The sequence below is a fragment of the Ammospiza caudacuta genome, chromosome 12 (assembly GCF_027887145.1).
Source record: "Ammospiza caudacuta isolate bAmmCau1 chromosome 12, bAmmCau1.pri, whole genome shotgun sequence".
Taxonomy (NCBI): Eukaryota; Metazoa; Chordata; class Aves; order Passeriformes; family Passerellidae; genus Ammospiza; species Ammospiza caudacuta.
The window spans coordinates 11,686,135-11,713,603 of NC_080604.1; the positions used below are offsets into that span (position 1 = coordinate 11,686,135).

The window sequence follows — 27,469 nt, forward strand, 5'->3', positions numbered from 1 at the left end:
AGTGTTAAGTATATCACTAGAAGACCTTGCAGCTTGCTAAGCTCTAAATCTTACCATCAATCTCGTACTTGTTTTCTGTGGTACTCGCAACTATAGTGGTTTATGTACTTCCCAGATAAGAAGACTGGCATAATCTGGTGGTCAGTTTGGCTTTCTTCCTCTCAGAAAGAACTGTACTTCCTAAAGAGGTTATATACTCACCCTATAGTAATTTAGTCTTGGATCTTTATTTCTGGGAACCTCAACACAATTGACAATTTCCAAAAGTCTCTTCTCTAAATGCTGTTAGTTGAAATACTATTCATATCAGACAATGGGTGCTCATCCAGAAAGAATTTAAAGTGTCAGAACTGATACCCAGAACAGTTGTTGGGTTTTTGGTTTTGTGTACAACTTGCCTGAAAACCTTCCCACAGGAGTAGAGAAGTAAACACTGACTTAGTGGCTTTTCTGACTCATCTGATAAAATCCACTTGCCAGGTTTGATGTTTCCATCATCTGCCTCTGTTATCTGATACTCTGGAGTTGTGCTCTCACCTTTGTAATTCACTTTCCAAGTAAAACTGGGATTGAGATGTCACTCTTAAAAATATATATATTTAGTTAATGCAAAGATACAGAGCAAAACAGGGAAGAAAACTTCATGATGTAGGTGTTGGAGTTCCATTGCCTCACTCTTGGCTGACATGAGTGAGATGCAATGTGGAAAAGCTTTCCTTATCCACATGGCAAAGGAGATTGGTTGGTCATTGTAAGGGGACTGTTGCAGGAAAGGGTGGGATACTTATCCCAATGGGGCAGGCATGGGAGAAAAAATAGTAACAAACCCCATAAGCCTGGGATTGGGGTAAGAGGGAGAAGGGCACTTCCTGGCTTTGTGCACACGTGATGCTTTTGCCTCCTGTGAGTTTGTTGGCAGGTGTGGAGAGAAAAGATCCCAGCCAGGCAAGTCAGCCACCAGTGTGGCTGATGATTAATTGCCCTTTTTAAATTGCAATTATGTCAGTCTCAGAACCCGTGAATATTAATTCTCGATTTGCTGCTTGAAAAAGTGAGCGCTGATGAGACGGGTCCATTTTACTGATGTCTCAAAAGAGGGATCAGCAGCCACTGGTTATTACTGAAAAGAAAGGGTGCTGTGACTCTTAGCTTTGCTGTGTCTGTCTTGCATCTTCTTTTCCAGTGTTTCTGTTCCCTTGTTCAGAATCCTCTCAGTGCTTGCACTGGATTTTCCACACTGACAGTGGAAGGTGGCAGGCTGACACCCAGAGTGAGTTAATCACTGCAAGCAATATGAGTTACCTGGTTTGGTGGATGGCTTTCCACCATTCCTGCTGCTTCCTGAATCCCTTAGAGACTTCACAACGAAATAGGGATTGCTTTTTTGCTGCCCCAGCTCTTTCCCTTCATCTCAAATGAGTGTAACCATTCATTCCATTATACTTGGATCTTTTGAGATAATTTTCTGATTGTGCCCTGTTGGAAGGATATTTACAGGCAAGCATCAGTGCACCATGGCTGTTTTCCTTTTGGTAATCTGTTTGAATACATGGGTGATGAAAATCTTGGTTTCTTCTGTGGTTTGGGTCTCTCTTATCAGTCCTGATCCTGTCTAGTATTTTCTGCATGAATCAGGACAAATTTTTGCACCTTGCTTGTGCTTTAGCTTTATTGGAATAGTAGTTATCTCAAAAAATCTTGTCATGTGTTGATTTTCACTGAGATCTTTGAAGGTGAATAGCATGGTATGTCTTTAGTAAATAAAAATAAAGCCCCTCAGAACCCTCTGGTGATTTTTTATGCTTTTTGTTTTTTAAAGATTCCATTTAAAGCTCTTCCAAGCTTTCAGTTATTAGTAACTTTAAATACCTAGTTATCTCTTTGTTTGCTTGTGGGGCTGGTATATGCTGAGTTATCAAAATGACAAACAATTTGTAAAAAACAGAATTAGATGGTGGAAGTTGTGTAAGTTACCTTCCCTGATTGTTCTTCTTTTAGTTCTACATTTTATGTGGTTTTTATAAGATGAGTTTTTCCTGAAAATTTTTCAGAATAGGAGGTATTAAAGATCTGAAAGTATTGGGCATATGAATGTCAACTAATTACTTTAGTTGGTGACTGTAGTTACTGTCCTGCTGAATTAAAGGCACTGTGTGATAACCCTTCAAATGCAAGGGATGTGACTTGCAGGCAACAGGAGTGTTCTTGTAGTTGTGTCAGACTGCCCATGAAAGGCTAGAGGAGAATTAGGTGCAGCAGAGAACAGAAAAAATATTTTCAGTTTTCGCTTGCTGTGGTCCTTTTCTGGAATGCCTCTAGCAGGCAGTTAAGCATATTTTGGTAAAGACTTTTTTACCAGCCTGGGTCAGCATCAAGAGCTGGTCTAGAACAGTAGATTCAGTATATCATTCTGGCTTTTCTGTTTTCCCCATTTTTCAGTTTGTATAATTGAATGGTAAATCACTTGTTTTCCACTGATCCTTTATTTTGAAAGGCTCCAAGCAGTCTTGTATGGCTACTGTTGCCCTTTGAGGTGAAAATGAAACATTTTGTTTTATGGAACAGGCATGTCTATTAGTGCTTTAACAACTAAGTTAGCTTTTTATCACTAATTCTTTTGGGTGTTTTTTTTAATTCTCCTTCTCCTTGCTGCTTCTCTGGTGTAATTTGTCTTTACCCTGGTGCAGTAACTGCTTTGTGCAGTGCTTAGCTGATGGCATGTGAGCATGGTTGTCACAGGACGAAGTGATCATTTTCATGACTGCTCTGAAGAGGTGTCAGAACTGCCAGTGCCTCTGGCTTCCCAAACTGCCATTTATTGGTAGGGAGACTGCACTTAGAAACCTGTTGGCAAAATGCAGAGTTTTCAGTAGTGTCTGGCTGATACAGAAATTTCCATTGCATTGTAGGACTAGAGAAATCAAAAGCTTCAGCCTCCATTTCTGTTTGGGTAGTGTCTGTTTTCCCAAAAAATGCTTTGAAAGCTTTGTTTTGTTATCAGAAACTAAGCTTTAATTTCATGTTGCTTGTCCTTAGGATAATATTCCCTAGCTAAATGGGAACTCTGAACATTGATTTTAATTAATTGAGGGACTTTTGAAATATATATTTTTTGTTCTTGAATTGTTTCAGTAGGATTTGTTTCTGTAGGACTGTAGCAGCACACATGGCAAACCCTCCCTACAAGACACTGCCAAGCCACTCCCTGTTTGAGGTGGCACCTGACAGACAAGTCCGTAGCCTGCTGCTCAATGCTGAGAGCTGTGTACACTCCTTCTGTTGACACAAGGTGCAAATATCAACTCTTCATCAAGAAATGCCAAGGAAAAGTCATGTTTAAAGACTATGCAGTATTAGAGGTGATTTCTGTCTTTAACAACGTGTCTAATTATCCCTCACAGGGGAATGGTATGATACTCCAGTGATTAATATTGAAAAAGAGTTTAAAGTATCGGGTCAGCAACTAGATATTTGTATTCAGAAAGTTGAGGTGTTTTGGAACAGAATATGCTGATTATTACTGTCATGTCAGTATTTGATTTTTGGGGACTGAGAGTGGAAACTAAAACCTGCAATGGCTCTTTGTCTTGTTGTAAGAAAGGAAGATTTGTCTGTAACTTGTAATGTGACTTGAGAGAAAAACTAATGTTGTGGAAAGCTTGGAAGGAGAAGGGAGTCTGCCTTTGTGTGTTGGTACGCTGTTTGGTGTGTGCATGTTTCTTCCCCAATACCATGTTTGTAGACCTTGTCCTTTTTACTTGGCAATTCCAGTGCTTTGAGCTCCAGGTAGGCTTTTCTTCCTTGGAGCCTGTGGTCTGAAAAGGATCCTGCATTTACAGCTTGAGCTCTGTGACCAGCCCTGTGAGGAGGAAGGTGGGGATGGAGGAAAGTCACTTCATCTGCTGCCTGTCTCATTTCTGTCAATGTAAAGAGCTTTACAGAGACAAGTAATATTTTGCAATTGAGTTTCTCTTTTAAAGACACTCTGATGCTAATGTTGGTTTAATAAGGTTCTCTCATTCTCTCTCCTTGCTTAATTTGAAACGTCTAATTTTGTGCTTCACAGTTCTGAACACAGAATTAGTGAGGGAAGAGGAGCCGGAGGCAGGAGGAGCACAGTGCCACACCAGAAGTTGCCAGGGGAGATTGATTCAATAGAGTGAAAAGGTGCAAAAGGTTATATGTCCACAGTTCAGAGCAACGTGATGGTGGTACTAATGAGAAGAAGAGCTTGATCCTTTAAAGTGTTCTAAGATCTCTGTGGGTGTATAACAAACATGAATTGGAAAAGGGAGCATTAGAGTGTTGGTTTCTTTGAGTGGATTTTTCTTTTGATTTTATATGTATGTAATATATAATATATGACAGGCAGGAAGGATAATATTCTGAGATAAATAGACATTTTAAGGTTTTTATTTTAAAGGTTGTTTTGTTGAGAATGGCATTTATTTTCAGAAATGTTAAGAGGTTATGAGAGATTGTGAATTTGACCTGGCTAATTTATTTTGGCTGAACTTGAATGTGTGTTTTTCCTGCTAGAATTTTATGCTTGTGGAAGAAGCTATTGACATGGACATTTAATTCCTTTGTCCTGGGGATAAATGTAAACTCCCCAAAACCACAGTGCCAAAAGATTATCTAAAATATTGTACAAATAATAGTGGTAGTGAAAGCTTTTTCTTTGCCTCCTGCTTTGTTACTGTGCCTTTCCTCTTCCTCATAGGAAACCACTCCTATGCAATGGAGTTCAAGCCTAATTTGCCTCTTGCTTGAGTTGGATGACAGCCCTTCACATAACTGAGCGGACAGAGTAAAAGGAGTACAAGATGTGTTCAGCTTAGTTTTATGATAAGCTGCCAACATGTTTCTTTGAAAACCTCATTAAATTGCAATTAAAATTTTTAAAGGAAAAAAAATAGGCCATTTCAGTCAGTACTCAATAGATGAGTTTGTGGTTTTCAGTGCTGGCCAGGGGCATGAGCTGCTTCTTGCAGTTGGAGCTCAGTGAAAGGTTTGGTGAAGTCTGACCACAGAATCACCAAAAAACAACTGCCAGCACTGGAAACTGTGAGTGATGATTCTCTGCCTGAGTTTCTTTTATGCCCTTGGTCAGAGAGAAATGTCTGCTTCCTGATTAAAGCTATGTATAAGACCTCCACCCCCTTTCTTCTCACATTGTTTCTGGTAATAGGACCTGCTTCTACCAATTGCTTCTGCTGAATTTGATAGCTAACACTGGATTCTGCAGAGTTATCTCAAACATTTGGCTGGAGAGTGCACTTGACCATGCAGGCCTACATAAGGAATAAAGCTTTAGGCCCAAATGTTAGCATAGATTCTAAAAGAAGCCTGAACTGGCCTTTGAGAGTTTCTTTTCTGCTGACTTTCAGTGCCTATAGTGACTGGACTCCAGGAATATTTATCAGATCACTTGCCTGTCTGGTTATTTCCAGTCTATTGCACTGGCCAACTTATTTGATCAATAAATCAATCAATCAACAGGTTCTTAAAATTACTTTCATTGACTTTGGACGTGTAACATACAAAAGGAGTCTACAGAAAATAAATGATTGTATGTGTCCCAACTATAATTACAGAGCAAACAGAGTGGAGATATGTTTGTAACTAGTAAATACTACAATAAATATAGCAATCTGTCTTTAGGGTTCTGTGATGCTATGTTGTATTGACTCTTTAAATTTGCAAACTCATAGACCATGAATCTTGGCTCTCTCAGGTCATATGACTGCTATAATTAGAGAATACTCTATTTAAAAGCTAAATTTCAAGCTTCTTGCTTTTGATTAAAAGGTCCAGAAATAAATATTTTTCCGGTTCCTTAGCATGTGCCATAATTCTTGAGACTTAGGAGCTTCGTTGACAGCAAAATGTTTTCTTTTCTTAAGGAAAATTTCTCAGACTGCTTAACTCTTCCTGCTGCACCTGGTCTCTGCCACCTTCTTCTTGATAATGGCAACACCTGTTTCATGATCCTTGTTGATAGGCTTCCAGGTACTGCTCCTTCAAAGAAAGAGAAAATGCTCTCCTCCTCAATTTTCCAAGCCATCTGCCTTAAGCAAGAGTGTGTTGCATTGCCCAGTAAGTGGTCATTGAATTAGTTTTGAATTCTTGTAGTTTTTAGAAACATTAAGCGCTTGCACAATGGGAAGACTCCTCTTTGCAAATTGTCCTATCAAATGGAAATCAAAATTTTGCTGGCAGTGACATAGATTTGTGAGTTGATCTTGATAAAATCATGCCCTGGAGATTGCAATGTTAAAATAAGGAATGCAGTTTGACAATAGCCTGAAATCCTTGTTGTTGCTGAACCTACACTCTTCTTTTTGCAGATGATTTCATTATGATATACTTGGAACTTCATTAAAATATGCAACCTTGCAGCATTTTCTCTTATCACAGCCTTGAGAGGAGCCAGTGTGTGTATATTTGAGAGCCAGTGTATTCTCTTCCTAAAACACACAGTAGGTTGCAAGTGCTTTGGAAGCAAGGATCAGAGTCTCTAGTGGACATTTTGTCCGTAGCTCAAAACCACAACTTAATTGGCAGCCTTTTCATAACAGTGACTGTGGCTTAGGATGTGGGGGAATGCTGCAGGGGAAGATGGAGGTACCTTTGCAGAATTGGTTGTAGGGAAATTTAGTGCTGACTGCCTGTGTGTCTTAAGTGATTGGAGAAATAAAGGAGGTTGAGATCAAGTTCCTCACTTATGTGCTTTTAATTTCCTGGGTAGTCTCTGATTATTCTTTCCATGTGTTTTTACTTCATAGGTAACACCTTACTATAAGTGTGATTATATATATGGACTACCCCAGACCATTTATTTTGAGTCCCCTGTACTTTAAATGGTCCTTCCAAGGCTTTGGAATCCACATGATTTATACTAAGTGTTAATTACTGTATGTCTTTCCCACATGCACCTTGGCAAGTTGGTAGCTTGGAATCTGCCCCCAGAATGATACTGACCTTGTAAGGGTGTGTAAAGTGTGCTTTGTGTATGACTGGGATGAAGGAGCAGGGAAAAGAGGAACATTCACAAGGCTGTCAAAGGAGTAAAAACGAGCTGTGTTGTTTGAAAGTGCACCTGATTCTCCACCTGCTGAAGAATTCACAGACAGAGGATGCATGACCATTGTTGAAGGCTTTCCAGAATTTTCTTAACAAAGTATGTAATTATGACAGTCTCTCTGTATTAAAAAGCAGCCCCAAAGTCAACTGCATTTCTTTGAAACTGTATAGTATTTGCAATAATAACTTTGGAATTTAAAAAAAAGTTTCTAATCTGGTAGCAGGAAATTTGTATTCATTTTACCGTGCTGGCCTGTATCTATTGGCTGTGCCTGCAAATATCTGTTTTTTTCAGGGGCAGGTAAAAACTGTGTGTGGTGTCTGAGAGCAAATATGGTAAGGAAATTCCATCTGAACACACAGGGTTCGTAAATTTTACTGCTTGGAGACACATGGGTTGATTATGAATGCCATCTTGGTTTTTTTTTTCAAAACAGTGGTGGTATGTGAGGTACTATGTTTGACTCCAAAGCTAATATGTTTGGTATTTAGGAATCTGGCAGGAGAGAGCTCTGTCCCCTATGCAGGCACAGCAGTGAGATGGGAGGTAGGCATGCATAACTGTTATTTTCCCCCGTCTGTCCTATCCCTAGAAAGCCATATGCCACCCTTAGGCTAGTGTAATGGGAGTCTGCATTAATGATTATGAGCTAGAAATAATCCAAGAAGAGTTGAGTGGCCTTTGTTTCTAGTTTTACGAGAAATACCTCATTGACTCAGCCTGAAATATATGCTGGGATCAAAAGTCATATTTAATACAAGGTTTCATGATGCCCTTTCTTGAAGTTTTTGGTTGCTGGTTTGTTTTTCTTGTCCTAAATTGGTCAGGGAGTTGGAGATTCTTAAGTCTAATAGGCAGAGTAGGAATTTAAGCAAGAAGGTAAAAATTTAGAGCAAGTTGTTGACTCAACTACTATCAAAAATAAGCATCTTGAGCATACATCTCTAGAGAACCTATGCTCTGTAAGATTTCTAAAACCATTGAATGCCTTGTCTGTTGGCAGCCTGCAAAATAAAAACTGTATGTGTGCATATATAGAAGTGGTGATGGGAAAAGGAGAATGTGGAAATGGGCTGGAGTATTAAAGCAAGCAATGAAAGCAGATGGTTTTCTTTGGATTTTATAAAATAGGTTTATCTTAATTTTGTTTTAAATGAAAACCATGAAACGTCACCATTGCAAAGCTATTTGTAGCTGTGCCATAAGCATTAAGATGCAGTTGTCCTTAATCATAAAAGGGCCAAGGTTTTTTTGGCTCTTCCCATCTTCGTGTTTATAGAATTGTGCATGTCTGTATGCATTAGAGTTGAGCAATTTCATTACAGCCTTTCCTCAAAATTGATTGCTGTTCAGTGACTCTTCCTTCTCCCTCTCCATTGTCAGTTGGTTACATCTCAGACTCTCATTGCATTTAATATTGATACTGCTTCAATTTTTCACTAAACTGGAAGAGTTGAAGAGTCTGGAGTGGATACTGAATGTCTAGATATATTCTTTAAATACTTGAATTCCTATCATTCTGGACCATGATAAATTTAGAGCTCGATTACTGTTTTAGGAAGAAGTGACTGTTTGCTCATTCAGTGATGAAGTCTGGTCATCAAGATGTTGGAATATGTGCTGCAGAGTTCTTCAGATACTGACATGAATGTAAAAGCTGTTGCCAACAGCTGCCTTGGGTTTTGGGCACCTGCTGCCTCTCATTTCTTGCATCTCCCACTCTATCTTCCGCTCCTGAAGCTGGCAGTGCCCCTAAAAATACTCTCTGTTGAGTTCTTAAGTAGGAGATCTCTACCAAGCTGGTAGTCTGGATTCCTGAGTCATTGGTCACACTGCAGTGCAGTCTGTTCTGTGACAGTTCTTGACTGTGGCAAGGAAATGGACTTCAGGGGGAAGCTGGTTCCAGTCAGGTAACAAAGGCATTGTCCTTCCAAAGGCCACTGCCCTGTGCTGATCCTTCCTCCCTCCCTGCCAGTCACAGAGCTGTGTTTTGATGCCTCACTGCCATTTTTACATTTCCCCAGAGTGTGACAGACTTGAGTGGTGTGCATGATGTGTAAGGCTGATGTAGTGCAGTGAGTCTGGGAAAAGTAGCTGGAAATTGCCCTTAGGAGTGAAATACAATTTTGGCACTGTTTTCTTGATGCCTTTGGAAGTTGGACTGTTGATACAAACATGGGAATGAATAATCAATGCTCAAGTGTGGAATTTGCAGAAGCACAGATGTATTACTCATATAGTTCCCATATCCAAATGTCTGTATGAATCCCTCGGACAGAGGCTGCTGCTTTGGCCTGGGATCCTGTTCCAGTAACCTTTTGTTTCTGATACAGTTAGGAGGAATATCTTGGCTGGGTTTTGACCTCAAACAATTAAGTCCAGTATTTATTCTGGTTCCTGTGGTTGCTGTCCAGTGGGTTACCTGCAAGAGAAAAAAAAAACCTTTCCAACAGAAGAGTTTAGGAGTATTGACCAAGAATGTTGAAAGATGACTTGTATCCCAGGGCTGGAATTATAAAACTTGTAAGCTGCCATTTGGGAGCTGGAAGTGAAGCTCACTTAGGGAGCAAGGAAACCAGATATTGCTCATTTCTTAAATGGATTGCTTAAAGTCCAGTTAGATTAATGGATAGGCTGGGTCTGTTGTTACCAAGGTCTGCAAAGGCATCTTGGCACAGGGCTTAGAAGTTAGCAAAACTTAAACCAGTAGCCCTCTTGAGCTTTCCTTTTTATATTATTTTATTAGTGTATTTTATTTAGTCAGGGTTTGTTTTTTTTTTTTTCTCCAATGCAGCAGTATGTACTACTACACATTCTAATTTTCCTGTTTCCATTCAGTGGAGTGTATCTATTCCTATTCTTGGAGTAATAATTTTTCCCTCTCCTGAAGGTTGACAGAATTAGAATATTGGCAGCACTGCAGAAGAGATGCTCTGTGATTAGTAACAGTGTTATATTATCTAAAACTCTGATTCTGCTGTGTGCATTATATCTTATGGGGCACTATATTGGTGAGAGGGCTGTTCCTTCTCCTTGCTCTCATTTCTCAGCCCCTGTCCAGTGCCACTGAGTTAGTACCTTTTGTTTATTTTGTCGTGTGAGTGTTTGTCCACCAGCAATGTGTCATTTCATGGCTCAGGCACCCAGGGATGACAGATGTACATCCAGTAAAGAGTTAGTGGTGTGCATGACCTACCTGCTGAAATAATAGCAGGCATCATGAAGAGTGCTGTGTTCCTCCTGTCCATCTGCTGAGGATGGACAGACCTGTAATTGCTAAAATGTAAAAACGAAATTAAACTCATCTATCCTGGCTGTAAAAATCATCAGGAAGAAAAATGTTATTCAAAGCAGGCTTTTGTCAAGATTGGTCAGTGATTACCAGTAAACACCTGTTGTGCATTGGTTTGTTTGGCCAAGGACTTGTTGCTGCTATATCAAACCTATCTGCAGAAAGGGGGAATTGGCTTCCCTCAGTTGAAATGTAGATGTTTCAGTTCCAACCCTCTAAGCTGGTGCAAAGGATGAGGATGGACGACAGACATATCTCATAACACATCATCCCTCAGTTACATGAAGCAGTCTCTGTGTGCCATTAAAATGATGACAGATCCCATAAAAACACTACCCTCCACTGTCTGCTCCCTCTGGCAGTGAACTATGACCAAGAGGAAAGTTCCTTGTGCCCTGTCAACTCCCCTCAAATAAATAATCATAATGAAAAAGGGCCAGCCATTCTGAAGTTCCTGCTTAGCTAATGTGCTGCTGATTGAAGGTAGCCCTGAGAGGCAGGGAAGGCTTGCAGCCCTTGACAGCAAATGAGAGCTGTGCCTGCCTCATAAATGCCTTGGCTTCAAAAGGAGGTGGTTATGGGCATGAAATGTTTATCATCTTGTACTTGCTTTGCTGCTGCTGGCTTTCTGTGTAAGTAAAAAGTAGTAACAAGTAAAGAAGAGGCAATACCGCAGTCTGTTTTATCTGCTTGTCTGCACACTTAAATAGGCTTGTGGGCAAAAGAAAAGGAGCAGGTGGAGGCAGCTTGGCTTTGACAGAGGTTTGGACTCTGCACTCAAGAGGTTTTCAGTTGCCTATGAAGGGGAATCTGGTTGGGAACCTGATCAGACAACTGGCTTTGTGTTAGGAGTCACTCTGAAATTGTCCATGGCAGAAGATGACTTGCTATGTAGGTCAGCTTGTGCATTCAAAAGTGTTCTTTCAAAGATTACTTGTTCTTGGCATGTAATTGGAAGCAGCACAGTTGTTGACCACCTCCTTTTGAGTCTGCCCAGCACCGGCACATTCACTGGTACACGTTGTGTAACAGCATCTCCAGCACATGCAGCACCCTGCATGGCTCCCTGGAACTGGCTGTTTCTCAGCTTCCTTTGCTTAGCTCCCACCCTGAATGGGGGTCCTGCAGCAGGCTGTGGGGGCTTTGCTCTGGTTTTAGTTTAGGGCTTTTGTTTTGCTTTAACAGCACAGTTCCCAACAGGGGACAGCACTGCGTTGCTTACGATGCTTGTCATTTTAAAGGAACTTTTCTGAACTTGTCATCTTAAAAACTATAGTGCACAGCAGCAGGCAGCCTCCAAAAATCACTGATTTATCTTTTTCTTCTCTTTCCCTTCCTTTCTATCTTGTGCTGTCTTTATTCCAAGCCTGAGGATTTGGATGCCTGGGTAAGCTCTCTTTTTTTGTCTGGATCTTGCTCATTCCAAGTGTCATGTTGTTACTGTGCATGTACAGATTGTTATTGCTGAGCACAGATGCAGGATTTTATTTTCTGTCATTACATTTTAAAAGGTGTTCAGCTAGAAAATTGCATATTATTTCCTCCATAAAGATTTTCACTGGTTCCTTTTGTGTAGCTTACAGCTGCTGAAACCAAACTTGATCTGGTGATGTGTATTGTTGGCTAAGAGAGTAGCAGAAACAGGAGGAAATGAAGGTTATACCTGTATTGCTTTTTAAGGCCACGAGTTGCATCTGGTTTCTAAAATAGAGCCTGGTCACCTGCCTTCAATAGAATGAAAGGTAGGACAAAAAAACAGTGATTTTGTAGGCCCTGTGTCTGGAATAGTGATTGCAGACAGCTCCACAGTAATGGTGATATTTCTGTTGATGCCAGTGGAGGTTAAGTCAAGGCTCCCCCATGGCTACTTGTTTGGCACAAACCTCCCTGTAAAGTTCTGCTATTCAGTCTTGGGTATGAAGTACACAAATTGCCTCTTACTATTTCAGTGTTGCCCTTTCAGCTCTGCCATTCCCTTTAGACTTGGCCAGGAACATGCCAGCTAGCTAATTTTGGAGTTAGCTCTGTTCCTCAGTGAATTTCTGTCAATTCCTTCTTCTCATCTTGGAGTCCTTAATAGCATTTGTTTTTCTCCCCTGCCACCTGGACTGCTACCAGGACTGGAAGAGACTTGGGAAAGCATGAGGTATTAGAATTTGCAGTTGTGAAGTGTGGCAAGCTGAGGTGCCCAGCCAAAACATCTCTGCTGTGCTGCTGCAGAGATGTAACTGTACCTTTGGGGGAAGCTGATAGTTCTTCTCAGCAAAGACAGGATGATGTAGAAACTAGGCATTTGATAGACTTGAGATCCTTTGCTTTATCCTTAGCTTATTTCCCTGTGTTGCTTCTGACTGATTATCTAGGCATCATCTTGCTAGTTTGTCTGTGAGTGGTGGAAGTGCTTTGCCAAGAAGATAAATATTTTTGCAGTAATCTTGCCAAGTGCTGTGTCTTGCTTTTAGGAAGTATTCATAGGCTGAGGTTTGGACCTTTCCTTCTAGCTTGAGTTGCCCTTTGTAGAGAGAGAGTTTTTGGGTTTTCTGTCCTCCAGGAGAGTCTACCCAAATCCCAGAACCCAAACACTAATGAGGAGAGAGACAGCCCGGTGGTAGCTGTCAGCTGTGGGCTGTTCTAACACTGGATTTTATTCCCAGGTGCCACGTTCCTTACCATCATCTGACCCTGCCAATAAGCTTTTTTTTTTTTCCAAACAGATTTCCACCCTAGTTTTCATTTTTAACAAGGTGATGAGGTGGGACTGTGATTAAAAATAATAAAAATGTGGTAATACTTTGGGGCGCAACAAAGCCAAAGCTAATCTGGGAATGGTTATAGCTAGAGTGAAGCTCAGCTCTAGATCAGTTGCACAGTCTGATGTGTGGCATGTTAGTGTCAGTTCAGGACATGGCTAAGAGTGTCTGGTTTTGTTCATAGAGAATGAACCAATAATATTTCATTACCTCAATTAGGAGCTTGTAAAATATTTCTTTTGGCCTGTCTGTCAGCTAGCAGGCCAGTGCTCGAATCCTTTAGTTGTACCAGTATATAATGTATAGCTTTAGAAATGTGCTTGCACTGTTTGTTTCTAAATGGGTTACTTGATAAAGGGAGAGAAAGAGGCAGAGGATCACATAACTCTGCCCTGGCTCTTTGTCACTGTTCAAGGGAGCACTGAGATAACCTGAAAAACCTTGGGCTGTAGAAAAAATGTGAAGATAAAGCAGAGGAAAAATTTGAAAGAGCACCCAACCAGTCCATGGATCCATGCCCATGGAAGCTGTAGCAGCATGTTAGTAGTATGCCTTTGCTGTCCTTTTGTAAGAATATAATAAGAATATAATCCTTGTAAATTCTGACACCATCACAGGGGATTCTTGAGTATTTCTTGAATACATCTTATATCTAGCTTTTGTACAGAGGGCAATGGCATACATATAAATACATCCCCTTTTCTAAGTTTTGGGTGCATTCCTTTGTTTTACAGCTGAGTATGCCCTTTCTTGCTGGTCGCTATTTTGGTTCTGTGTTCATACTTCTTGGACATCACACTACCTGTGTTCTACACATCCTAGATGTCATCTCTGGCCTTTGGTCACCTCTTGCACAGTATGTTCAAGTTCCAGCATAACTGTGCAGCTTGGAAGTGAAATGCAGCTTTCTGATATCTGATTTCCAAATCAGTGTGTTATCATGCATGTTTTTCCTTCTCCTTCCTTTTAATTCTAAAGGCCTTTTTTCAAAAAGTCTAGTGATGCTTTGTTTAGCACTTGCAATTTCAATCCCCTGTGAAATTGTAATCATAGCAGCCAGTTCTGTCTGGGACATCACAGGCTTCTAACTTCAGGTAGGGAATAAGCAGCAGGACTAGGGGAACTCTTAATAAATATCCTATATTCATTCAAAATGTCCCTAGTTGCCTAACCCAGTTTGGAACAGTGAATATTTCAGATGACACATGCTCTACTATACCGTTTGTTCTTCAAACATCATCATAAAGTGCACTAAAGTTTTTAGTAATAACAGCTGGGGATAGAGGAAAACAGAAAGCAACTTTGAAGCAAATCTGTCACAAAAAGAGTGTTTCTCTGCATACTTCAGTGCACCGAAACAGCAGCAGATCTTGAAAACAAGCAAGACATTGAAAATACGTTTGTGTTGCAAGTACAAGGTTTCTCTGTAACCTCTAGTTCATCATGCATTATGGGTGATAAGTGGGACAATGGGGGATAATATGGGAGAAATTACTTTGAGGGAGTACTCTGAGGTTACAGTCTACAGTTAGGAGATTCAGTTTTGGTTCTTTGACCTCAGTTTTGCAAGACCCTGGGGAAGTGACTAACAGAATGCCTGTGTGCGTGGCTGTGGAGGCATTATTCACTGCCAGCTCCAGTGAGGTCAGCTTGGCAGCCCAGGGTTGTCATTGTGCAGAGCAGCACGCCTCTAACATGTCTGCATCTCAGCACCTTCTTTAAGAGATCAGGTGTTTGGCTTGTGTTCCCTTCCAGAGAAGTTGTAAATATAAATGTGCTGGATTTCTTGTGCATGATGTCAGGCAAAGTCACAGGTTGGAAAGTTGAGTGAGTGTGTGGGTTTGGGATCCATGTATTGCCAGAAACAGAATAAAGCCTCTTGAGCACTAGTATTGTTACGTTATTGATTTTGTACTTCCAGAATATCCACCATCCCTGGAGACTAGCACAAATACATAATTATCTAGATTAAACAGTAACTTTCCTTAGTTTATAAGAATTTATTGTTTGACTCTCTTTTGTTTCTTTTTTCCATCCATCATATGGTACAGCTTCCATCTGAATCATGCAGAGGGGTCAGTACTGTCTTACTCTTCTTTCTCTTCCTTACTTATTTTCCTCTTAAGGAAATACAAGTCACTTGTGGAGTAATCTGATTTTATAAGTGTTAGGAAGAAAACCTGCAGGAGAATTTGGTTCTTTTGGTCATCCACCAAACCACCCCACCTTACATCTGCTTCATTTTATTTGAAATTGCTTAGTTCTGTTCTGTGTAGAAGATTGGCTCAAAGGAGCAGCTGTGGTTCTCCTACCAGAAAATGGTTATAGTTCTGGCACTTAGAGAGCGCCCATCGGTGCCCCTGTTGTTGCTGTGATATCTCTTTTGTCAGGATGCATGTGTGGGGCAGCTCATTCTCATCCCTCTCCCCATCCTGTTCCAGCAGGTGGGAAGTAGTATAGCAGCTATAGGTTAAAGCACAGCCAGAGATTTTGCTTTTAATCAAGTGCCTTTGAGACAGAGAAGATTTAGTTATGAGTCTCTACTGCTTGTGCCTTATCCTGGCCCTGTTTTCTGGGATAGCAAATATGTAAACCAAAATATTTCTTTAAAAACAAACAAAGAAACCCACATCACCACCACACCCCTAGAATCTTCCTATTTCATATAATCCTTTTTTTCTTGCTTATCAACCACCCTCACTGCCTAGATTAAAATCTCTTCTAAGCCTTATTATACCACTGTATTTCCATCAGCAGGGGAGCAGAAAGAAGGACACGCACAGCAACTTGCTTTCAGATGTAATTTTTCTTGTTAGCAATGGCTTTTGGCCATAAAATGACAGGTCTGAGCCCATGGGAATATTTCTGTCCCAGCTGCTTAATCATGTTGGACCAGCATTTTCTGTGGTTGTGCCATCATTAGAAGTTAAGAGAATGTTGCTGGGATGCTATGGCCTGGCAGGGTTTGTGTCCATGTTAAGCAGGCTAATCATTCTGGTTTTGAAAGGTCTTCTGCCTGCTGCTAACTTCCATGGCCCCAGAGATTTTTGAGGTGGGATGGGGGATGTGGAAAAACTGCCATCTTTTCTTGCTGTTGCAGCTTGTTATTTTTAAACTTGAAAAGTTGGATTCAGTTCCATCAGTGTCATGTTTTCTTAATACTAGTTCAGTTTAGGGGTAGGAATGTAATTAAGTGGTGCTGGCTGTAAGGAGCTAGAAGGCTACAGCTGTTGCTGTGCCCACACAGACTTTTTTAATTGAGCACTGTTTAGCTGATGAGTACCAGATTTACTGTTTTGATAGTGCCATGCTTATAATTTGTAAGATAGAAGAGAAATTCTTTGACAGCCATCTTCCCTCTTGCAGCACCAGCCAGAGGAACTCTGAGGGTACTGATGGGGAATGCACAGAGAGCATGTGGAGAGGGTACTTAATTATCTGGATAGTCCTGTGTATGTCTGTTATAGGGAAGTATTTAATCCTTAGAAGCTTTTGGACACTCCAAGGGGCAAGGGTTTATAAAGAGGAGGATTTGAGGGGATTTGGTTGGTTTTTTTTAAGGTAAGGGGAAGAACATTTGAGTAATGACTGTCATGATTCATGGAAAAACAGACATGGATAAGATAGGGTTCTGAAAAAGGGAATGGGAAAATGTCACCTTTCTATTATTACATGTTTTCATTTAATAAGAAGTGTGAAACCAAGGGTTTGAGTTTGAGTAAGATGCTAATAAGAGCATTTCAAATGCTGGGGGTTAACCAAAAATGAGCTGCAATTCTTTAGGTATGTACTTCCACTGAGGGGGTTCCTATGCATGAGTCCTGAGCAGTGATTTTTTTTTTTTTTTTAGTCCCTTTTAGTCTGTATCTCATGTGCTTTCCTTGCACTACATTGTTTATTATTAATTTCTTCTTCTCCTGCTGCTGTTTTGTTGTCCCTGCCAGGCTGTGGAGCTGCAAGGCTGGGAGGCAAACCTGAGGCGACAAGAGGCCTTCTACCAAGAGCAGCTGGCCCGCATTGAGAGGAAGGTAGGGCTGACTTGTCTTCATTTCTGGCCCCTGCAAGGGTAAGACACAGATCTGTGTGGATCCAAAAGATACACAACCAAGATGTGTTGTGCCGCAACCTGGCACTGTCAGCTGACAGTATCCTATCTGCCCCCCAACCCTTATGTAAGTGGTGAAAAAGCTGTACAAATCTTTTGAGCAATTTGTGTTTGAAAGATAAAGGTTTTTTTAACTGGATGATTTTTAAAAAGGATTTCTGGTAGTTCAAACTCTATTATCTTTTTTGCCATGGGATTTAGGTGAAAGCTAAATTGAAAAAAACAAACAAGTGTCCTGGTTTTTATTCCTTTTGTTAAAAATCCTTTCCTTAATAAAAAAAAATTATCAACCACTGCAACATAAATTTTGCTGTAAATATGATTTAAAGTTGTATTAACAATTTTTCTCTAGGGAGCCAAACAGTTCAAAGAGTGGTGCTGCAGTACACTGCCTGCTTCTTGCTGGATAAGCCTTTGAAATAAACGTGATTTAAAGAGACACTGTCAAGCATCTTTTAAGCCTGAAATGACCTTTGAAAATCCATTTAGGGATTTGAATCTCTCCCCTAAACGTGGGATTTGCTTCTCTGCTTAATTGTTTACCATGATGAGTTTTTAAAAATTGATGCCATAAAAATAGGAGCAGCCATGCTGTTCCTTATGAACTAATGTGTTCTTCACTTCCTGGCAAAATGAAATAATGTTATAAGTAGTCTTTATTTTTTAATAAATGTGGAGAATAATCTTCTCCAATTTGAAGCAATTAGACCTCCTGACAGGGAGTTGCATACATTCGACTTGTAGTTGTGTTATGTGACTAAAAAGAAGTGCAAACAATGAAAAGAGTGGGTTGTAAAGAGACTGGGAAATCAATCAGTTTTACTACCAATATGTAGCAGGATGGTGCGTATGGAACATGGGAAAATTGTAGATTATAGAAACGGTGGGGAGCTGTTGGCATATCTATTCCTCTTTTCATTCCCTCCTACTGTATGACTGTCCATGCTGCATTTTTTGAGCCATCAGTGGTAAAACATGCCTGTGAGCAAATTCACACGATACAATTTTGCAACACTTTAATCCGTACAATTCATTAAAAATAAACTATTAAAACTACCACTCAGTGTTGCATTTGTATTTTAAATTCTATTTCTAGATAATGGGGATTGTTCAGTGAAATTGCAAACAATCTAGCAGCTATCGTTCTAATTATCACAGTTGTCCATATGTTCGTACGCAAAGGGAATTTTTGCAATTTCTTGATCCCATGCTGTTTGCTTCTATTATGTTCTTCTCTCCAGATCTGGTTTCGCGAAGCAGAAATTACAGGGGAAACCTGTGAGCCTGTCCTTTATGGACAGTGGAGTGGGGAGAAGTCTGTGTCCAGGCTTCATTGTCCTCTTTTTGAAATCTTTTGTTGTCGTTTGTGTTTTCAAGTCCACGTCCCTTGCTACAGAGACACCTTTATAAACATCGTGATGGGTATTTTAGTGTGGGATCTTCTTGGGGGAGTAGGGTGAGCTGCCCATAGTCCTATTCAAGCTGCAGAGCTACAGAGAAACTATCTTCTAGTTGTTATGTGTACAAAAGCAAATAGATAAAAAGAACAGGTTTTCTTTCCTCTCTTGAAACACTGGATAGTTTCTGACCCTTAAAGACTAGCATTTTGCTGGTAATAAAATAGAAGAATGCCTCCAACCGTTAGTCTGGATTGGAGTGGGAGGTGGTGGGGGCTAGAAGGGAAAGGAGAGAAATGTACTTGAAACAGTGTAATAAAGCTTAATTGTATTAGTTTTGAAAAAGGTTTTTGATCTTCTCTGAGGATAATTTTATTCCTATAATGGTTGGAAAGATGGAAAATGCAGCACAGAACAATCTTTTTTATTAACTGTTGCTTTTATATAATTCTGCTTTTATTTGTTGAATACACTCAGACCTTGACATTTATTTATATATTTTTCCTTCCGCTGTGCTAAAGCTTTCCAACACAGGCTTAGATATATTTTTATATATCTGTGTATGTGTATGTCAATATTAGAAAAAAGCTCTCAGTAAGGGGATGGTGGGAGAGAGCTCTGAAATAGAAATTTGCTTTCTCTGCTGTTTTAAAAGGAAATAGTCACTTGAAGTGTGGTCACTGGTAGTTCAGAGGTGTTTGGCTGGGAGTGAATGAATATGGCTCAGTGTGGAGTTAGCAAGCTGAAATTTCTCCTTCTAAGGATCAGGCTATCAGGAATTCCCCTCTCTCCTCCCCTGCTGTGCCCAGATTGGTTTTGTCCCCACTTCTGCATGATAACAGGATTCAGCAGTAGGAGACTTAAAGATTTGTTTTTGAAGGATATTTTGAACTATTGATGTTAAAATCTCAGTACCTTCCCAGTAGGATGCTAGGAGTAATTGTGTTGCATACTCCTTACAACAGAAGAGCTGCTCAGTGAATCAAACACAGAGACTATCCTGTTTCCTCTGACAGTGGTCAGTTTGTAAAGGCTTTGAAGGAAGAAGAAAAAAAAACATAACCAAAACAAAGTGACAAAAAAAATTTTTGGAGAGCAGCTTTGAGAAGAGTCTTGCTAAATGTTGTCAGTTGGAGGCAGACACTTGCCCTGCTGCACAAGAGTTTATTTTCATTCAGTATTTTTATTCATTGAAAGTTGATTTAGTGCCATTGTTCTTCTGTGCATCTCAGGCATTTTTCCTGTAGTCCTGTTTAGCTCTGTTCCTCCAACATCCTGTGGCAGTGTGGGCCACAGGTTAACTTATATACTCTATAAATTCTCTGTTATCAGTTTCAAATATTTTTTGCATTTAATATCCTTTATGTGAAAGAGATAAAAGAAATCCTCCTCATTATTCATTATCTGCAGACTTCTTTTCCCTCTTTTACCTTTCCATTACACTGTGCAGTCCTTACCTTTTCAGCCTCTGCTTGTGTGAATGATTTTTTCCAGGTTTCTCATTCTACTTGTTTGTCTTTTGGCTCTTTCCCCCTAGCAGCTCTGTCTTTGAGATGTATTGACCAGAATTGAACTCAGTAGTTCTCTTGAATGCAGCAGATTGTGTGAATACATTATCCTTTTATTTGGTAATCTTTGAAAGAGTACTGTAATCTACTGGACAGAGCACAGAATTGGAAGGAAAAACCTGCTCATTTTCTAATAGCCGTTTCTCTTTTGGGAGTTGGAAACAATTATTTAGTCCATCTATCTCAGTTATTCCATCTATATGATGGAATAGCTTATAATGGGAGGGCAAAGTGTTGTGAAACAGTAAAGCTATAAAAATGCTAAAAAGGCTTTGCCTTTAGTTTTGCATGAGGTGAACTATAGATGTACCTTATTTCAAACAGATCTTGAGAAACTCAGTTTCTCCAGACAGTCTTATTAAAATTTTCACGGGAAAAGGCATGTATGAAAAAATGATTGCAGTATTTCAGCTCTTGGGGTTTTCCCTGCATCTTCTACTAAAGCACCGGGAGAAATGAGACAATGAGTGCAGCAGTTCTGTGTCACAGTGAGGATCCATCTAGTTCAGTGTGCTGCTCCTGCCTGTGACTGAATGTCCAGGGATAGCTGTAAGAACTGAACTGATGGGAAAAGAGACTGTGCAGTCTCCTTCGCTGGAGACAGGGAGCATCTGGACACATCCCATGTGCTCTGGGATGACCCTGCTTGAACAGGGAGGTGTGGGACCACGTGCCCCACTGTGGTCCCTACCAACCTGACCCCTTTTGTGATCAAAGCAAGGTTATGGGGTATTTGCCCCAAATGCTTTGACCATCCTGGCCAGTCATTTTTGGAACTTCTTCTCAGAGGGCTGTGAACCAGGACTGTGTGCACAGTGCTGGGGATGCAGGGGGATCCTGAGCATGTGTGGCAGCTGTGTCAGAATCACTGTTTGGTTCTCTGTTTCTTTGTAGTGCCTGACACTTGATTTGCACTTCTGACTTGTGTTGAGCAAATGCCACACACTGCTGCTACTGGCAGCATTCCTCTGTTTTGAGTGCAGACTTGAATATATACAGTGGGTGTAGTGGGATTAAGGCAATGCTGGGATTAGTTGCTGGGCATATTCTTCCCACTGCACCATTCCTTGTCAGTTTGTCAGGGGCTGTGTGTGTGGGAAGGGGTGGTGGGCTTTGTTCTGCCTGCAGTGTGGTGCATGCTTCTTAGAGATTATTTTAATCAAATTTTATTGAACAAATTCCTTGCAGAGCATCATTACACCGGGAAAGCCCTTCATCTTCCTCACTTTAACTCTGATAGTGTGTTGTAGTTGTGTGTTTCTGTCTCTTGAGTCACATGTATGTTTATGTTTTGGGGTGCCTGAAATATTTTGGTAGTGAGGAAAATGAGAGGGAAAAGCTCCTTTGAAATGACTGTTTCTTGTATGACTGGGTGTGATTGCAGGGTTGGAGCTGGTGATACAGACATTCCATTCCACACCTGTGTTTCCAGTGTGACTGTTTCATCTCCAATCAGTAATCCAGTAATGAGACCTGGCTAATTTATTATAAGTGGTTAAACTTCTAACTCTGACTTGTTCCAGTAATTTCACACTCATCCATGTAATTTGAATTATTTCATAAAATGTGTGTCTTCTCTCAACTGTTTTGAATGAGGTTTTGTACTGTAGTGTTCCTCTGGGTAGAAAGAATGAGAGTTAGACTAATAATCTGTAGGGAGAACCTGAGACACACTCAACTTGAGAAGCTCAATATGATGTTTTTTCATGCATTTATTTGTTACTGAGAAGCAGGGAGGGAGATGGAGGCAGGTTGTTGTAAATAGGTACCATATGTACTGCTCAGAACTGGGATTTTTATTAGGGATTCTGTGTATGCTTTCTCTAAGCTGTAGAAAGGTCCTTAAAAAAATATTGTAAGAAAGAAGTGCAGTCTCTCCTGGAACCCTTCAGATGCCAGGAGATTTCACTTAGCATATTAGTTGTATACTTTCTCCCAAGTAAATATTTGCTTTACTCGTTTTGCTGTTTGGCCTCTTGCTGAGTTTAACCTGACAAAAGCTAAGGGCAGTGCTACACTACAACAAAAACATGGGCAGCACTTTGGAGTGGTGTAAAACAGCAGAGAAAGGCTGAAGGTAATCTTGGAAGATAAAGTGAAACTCCTTGCTGTAGATGATGCCTCCTCTTTGTTTGGGTTTTCCTAAGCTCCAGCTCCCACGTTATCTCTTGTTAGGCGGCTGTGGACTGCTGTGAGCACTGGCAGCATTAATATGCAACGTTTTTCTGCTTGTAGTTTTTCAGAGCAGTAAGTAGCACAAGAGGTATTCATAAGCTGTAGAGTATTTGTGCAAGTGGGAAAGGAATGCATTGAATACATACCTTTTTTATTAATAAGGTTGGCTGCACCTTTTTCTCTGCTTGACTTCACAAATCTTGTAATTTTGTGTGTGGCATTCATCTTGTTTGGTTTGTTTAAATTAATCTCTTTTTGCCCTTGTATTTCCCATTTAATTCATGTTTGTAAAGCATTTAGGATATGTAAAGAATGGGAGGCAAAGTTATTTTTGTTTGTTATTCCTATTGGCCTTGGTACTTCTTCTTGGAGCTGTCTCCCAATTTATTGTCCCAAGGTCACCCCTACATGCAAGTCCACTGTCATTTTTGGTTTATGGCTGGTGACTTGTCTCAATATAAATTTCTGCAGAAAAAAAGTGATAGAAGCCTGAACAAAAAAGCCTTCCAGAACAATACATTCATTATCTTCATCATCAATTTTAAACAAACTCTGTGGGGCTGCACAGATTGATGTCACCTGGTAAATATGGGGAGGGATTTCTGTTGAAGGGGATGAGAAATCCATTCCTTGAGTTGGGATGCCAGGCTTGTCTGTATCCATGAGACCTAGGGATCACTTGCCTACCTTTGAAAAAACAAGCTGTGTTGAGGTGTTATCTCCAACCAAACCCTCTGCCCTCTCAGTGGGAGTTAAAGATTCAGTGCCCTTTGATAAATGAGTTGATATGTCCTGGCAGGTGTCACTGACACCATTTGCTTTCTCCTGTAATGTCTTGGGGCTGTGTGTGAGCTATGCCATGTGTGTAAGGGCTGCTTTGTTTGCCTCTAGTCACAATCTTGCTCTAGCCAGTGCTGTGGGTACCTGGAGGAAGAACAGCTAGTGTGAAATGAACTTCTCGTCTCAAAAAATGTGTCTCCCTTTCAGAAGAATTTCTTGTCCCCATCTCCATAATTGAACCTTAAAATATTCTTTAGAATTTCATTTTCATTTTTTATCCAATTTGTTCAGTTCTCTGTTCATCCCCAGCCCTTCCTGCAAACCCTTCCTCTCACAAACCCACCAATGCTTTCTTTGAACTTTCAACGTCTATGATGCAAAAAAGCAGTTTGCCTTTCAAGCCAGTAGAGCAGTACAGCAAAGCACCCAGTTCATCAAACTGTTGATTTAATCTTCTGAGCCCAAGAATAATCCCCAGTGTCATTTTCTGAAATAGGTTGACAAGATCCATCCTAATCATTCAGATACTTCCAGTTGCTCAGGTTGCCTGTCTGTGGCTGCTGCTCTCAGGTGCCAGTGGCTCTTATCAGTCTCCCAGGGCACAGCCTTTGATGTTTGGAGAATGGAAGATCCTGTCTTGTGTGTGAATTAAATTTCTGAATGTGAGCAAACTGAATCTGAAATCATCATCTGAACCAGTTCCAACCTTCCATCCTCTTCTCCTTTTCAGTTGTTCTGAGACATTAAATGTCATGCTGGGGTAAGAGCATGACAGGGAGGGCAGCATCCCTGATTTCTGCTGTCTGCAGGCATCCATTAAGGCTGAAGAGCATCTTTAGAGGAGGCTAATTCTCCTTGTAGTCTCCCTGTCTGCAGGGACAGGTTCTTTCCTTGTTGCTGGTCGCCAACACAAACTGATTTCCAGTACCTTGTGCTCAATTCACCCATTTAATGGCTTTTTTGCTGAAAGCTTGTGATGTTTAGTAGTTAATATACCTCAGTACACAGCTTTTAGAGATCAGATAAATTGATTGGTAATTTGATGAACTCAAAGAACATCTATAATAGGGTAACTAAAATGTGTTAGATGTCAGCACAGCCTCTCTGCCTTCTCTGCAGTGTGTATGTTCTCCCTTCAATATGTGTTGACTGCTGTACAGTACATTACATCAAATTACAAGCAGCCTCTATGCAAACAGCAGCTAAGTGTTTGCTTCCTCTTCAGCCTGCAGGATTAGTGCAGAGATGCCTTTGCAGTCTGTATGCTGAAGGGTGAACTGTCAGAGCCTTACGGTGATTTTGTTTCCCTGGCATTTAGAGTATCTCTGCAGAGGGAGAGAATGATGCTTATGGGCTGCTTCATCTTGGAGGAATCCATCCTCAGGCTCGACTTGTGAAATAAATGTGGCAATGTGTGGTTTGAACTTAGTGTCTTAACACTGAATTTAGCAGCTGAATTTAGATAACAATCTGGTATCTGGTCTCATCAGTGTATCACTATGAAGACTTGTTAAAGGCAGAACAAAAAGACCTGGAATGTGATCTTGTCTCTTTGTTAGAACTCAACACTGGAGCATTTGTCAAGTCTAGTCCAAAAAGAGCAAAACAAGAGATTCTTTTGTCTTACTTCTGAGAGCTTTCCCCATTATCTAATATTTCTGATATCCTACCTTGGCATTTTTTATTCAACCCAATTTTCCCTTAATTTCATTCATTTTCTCATTGCCTAATAGTTTAAATTTCTGATTCCTCCCTCTTTGTGCTGTTTTCATGCTTGTCTATGAGCAGAATTGGTATTTATAAATATGTGTATGTATATTTATACAGATAACACTGTTACCAATAAAAGCAGTGCTACTTTTCTAATGGAAAGCAGCACTTGCACACACCCCCCCTCTGTCTCAGCTGTTTTTACTGAGGTGCAGTTGTACCTCAACAGCAACTACATCACCCTGCTGCAATAAATACCAGTGCTGCCTGTTATTTCCGTGTAATTCACCAACCAGTGTACAATTAATTTCTGACCCTGTTATTGCACTATTGGCTATTTTATGAAGCTGTAGAGAGTTAGCAGAGTGAATTGATTAAATGTGTTCCAGACCTTAGGCTGGATTCAGTGTGTCTGCTGGGATTTCGATGATTGAAGCTTGTGCTTCTCTTGGGATATTCCAGATTTAGACTTAGTCTTGGAAATTGGTTCAGGTAGACAAAACTTCCCTGTGTGTGGAATTCACTTGCATAAGAGCCTGACTTTGGGGAATCTGAGATATCTGTTTCAGCTCACACTGGTCCTTCCACATGTGGCAGGAAAAAGGCATTACTATTGTGACTTAAAAATAAAGCCAACAGTGGGATTCGTTTTGAAAAGGTCCTTAAAATTATGGCTCTGCCCTTACAGAATATGCTGTCATCATGTTAACGGAAAATATGGCTAATAATTACTCTATAAATTGTCTCCCTGGAAGATCTCAAATTTGTGCTGAATTAAGTAGTCCAAAGATCAGACTTTAGAAAGGAACTACTCCATATTTACAGTGGCTGTACCTTCTGAAGTGTTTAGTAGTTTACTGTGGGTGTGTTAAATACATGTTTCATGACAGCCTGGGGCCACTTCTCTGAAGGTTTTTTCCCCATATGCCAGTCATTTTAAAGAAACATAAATAAAAGAGCTACTCCAATTTCTTGAACATATAATGCACGTTCCCCAGAGACCAGGGTGACTCAGAAGTAGCTTGTAAATAACATGTTCAATGTTTTTAAATAGATGTGTACCATCAGGCTCACAGTGAGGTCTTCAGCCACTGAAAACTTGCTTTGCCTGTCACAGAATCTCCTGGTTTCATGAAGATGAGGGGTGGATTTTTGTTTGTTTGGTTTTGGGGTTAATTAGTGGTTTGCCCAAGCCACAGTTTGCCATTAAACACCTTGGCTTAAATGAAGATTTCCTGGCTCACCCATTTGCATTTTAGCCTCATTGTAAATAAATATAAAATAATGGCTAATTTTGTTTTGTTTTAGTTAAAAATAGTAAACATACATCTCATATGCAGTAGAACTGTGTAGGAGTTGTACCTCACAAATGTGGAAAGGAGATTGCTCTGGTAGGTGTTCAGCAGTGGAGTGGCCAGCAGGTAAAAGATGTTGCCCTGCACAGAGGACAGCAGCAGTGAGGAATGGCCACAGAGCCAGGACATGCTGAGAAGCTGCTGAATCTGTGCCCATCTCCAAGAGGCCACAGAGGAGCAAGAGATGGGAGAAGAAAATGTGGGAGCTGAGATAAAGCTCTAAGCCTCTGGCTTGAGGAGACTTGTAATAACTAGGTTATTTTATGAGAAGAGCTAGCTTTTCTTTTCCTTCCCAATTACTGCGTTTCGGGTCTTTTAATAGGAAAACCAGCTTAATTCCTTCTCCTTTCTTCTGCCTCCCCATTCTTCTGAACAGAAGCCAAATTTTTTCTTTCATAATTTCAAGCTGCAAGGTTGCTTTGAGCTTGCACGCCTGCGTCAATTGAGGAGTGCCTGGGTTGTGGATTTTTTTTTTCCCCAGAGATGTCTCATGATGTACTGGGCAGTACACAGAAATCATCTTAATTTGCCCTGACACGCAGCGAGCTTTGAACTGGCTGGACTATGGTTCTTGATCAGAGAAGACGACTCATATGGGCGTGTAAAAATGCTGTATTGTGTGTCTGTCTGTGCATGGATATGCATTTTTTTAACCTCATTTTTCATAATAGTTATGTATACCACAGAATTTCCTTTGGCTGTTTAGGGAATTAAATGTAGTGGATGAGACCTCTCACCTTTAGGTCATTTGTTGAGATGCAGCAGCAAAAAGCCATTTTGCCTGATGGTTAATCACTCATTCGTGTGGCACTGAGGTAACTCTTCCTGCAGCTAGAGACAAGGGTTTGTTGCAGAAAGAACAAAAAAAATCCCCCATAATAGTGTCCTAACTGTTGATTTCTGTGAGAGCATCCCAGGGAGGAACACAGGATTTGTCCTTGCTGGCTGAAAACAGAACAGTGCTGGGTTTTAAGTTTGTGTGTTCATTTTTTTCTGTGGAGAGAGGATTTATCTCCAGGTCTGAAGTGTTTGTGGTATTTGCTTTTATTCCCTCCTGTTGTTCCGCAGCAAAAGCATAGTTCTGTCCCTTCTTTGTGTTCCTGTTGTCTTGAGCTCAAGCTGTCTCTAGTTGAAGAGCTTGAATTTTTTTGCTTGGTCTTGTCCAGATACAGGTGAAATACTGATATATCTTTTTCATGAGCCTGAAAAAATATCCAGTTATAAAAACCACTGTTTCCCCAGCCTCTTTT

The 27,469-nt window shown here is 40.5% G+C and overlaps 1 protein-coding gene across 1 annotated transcript in view; it reads left to right on the plus strand.

Moving 5' to 3' along the window:
- CHCHD6 (coiled-coil-helix-coiled-coil-helix domain containing 6) overlaps window positions 1-27,469 on the plus strand; it is a 108,974-nt gene that overhangs the window by 19,836 nt on the left and 61,669 nt on the right. Inside the window, 2 exon segments of the mRNA XM_058813029.1 lie at window positions 11,746-11,766; window positions 17,074-17,157. Of these exon segments, the coding sequence (XP_058669012.1) occupies window positions 11,746-11,766; window positions 17,074-17,157 (105 nt within the window).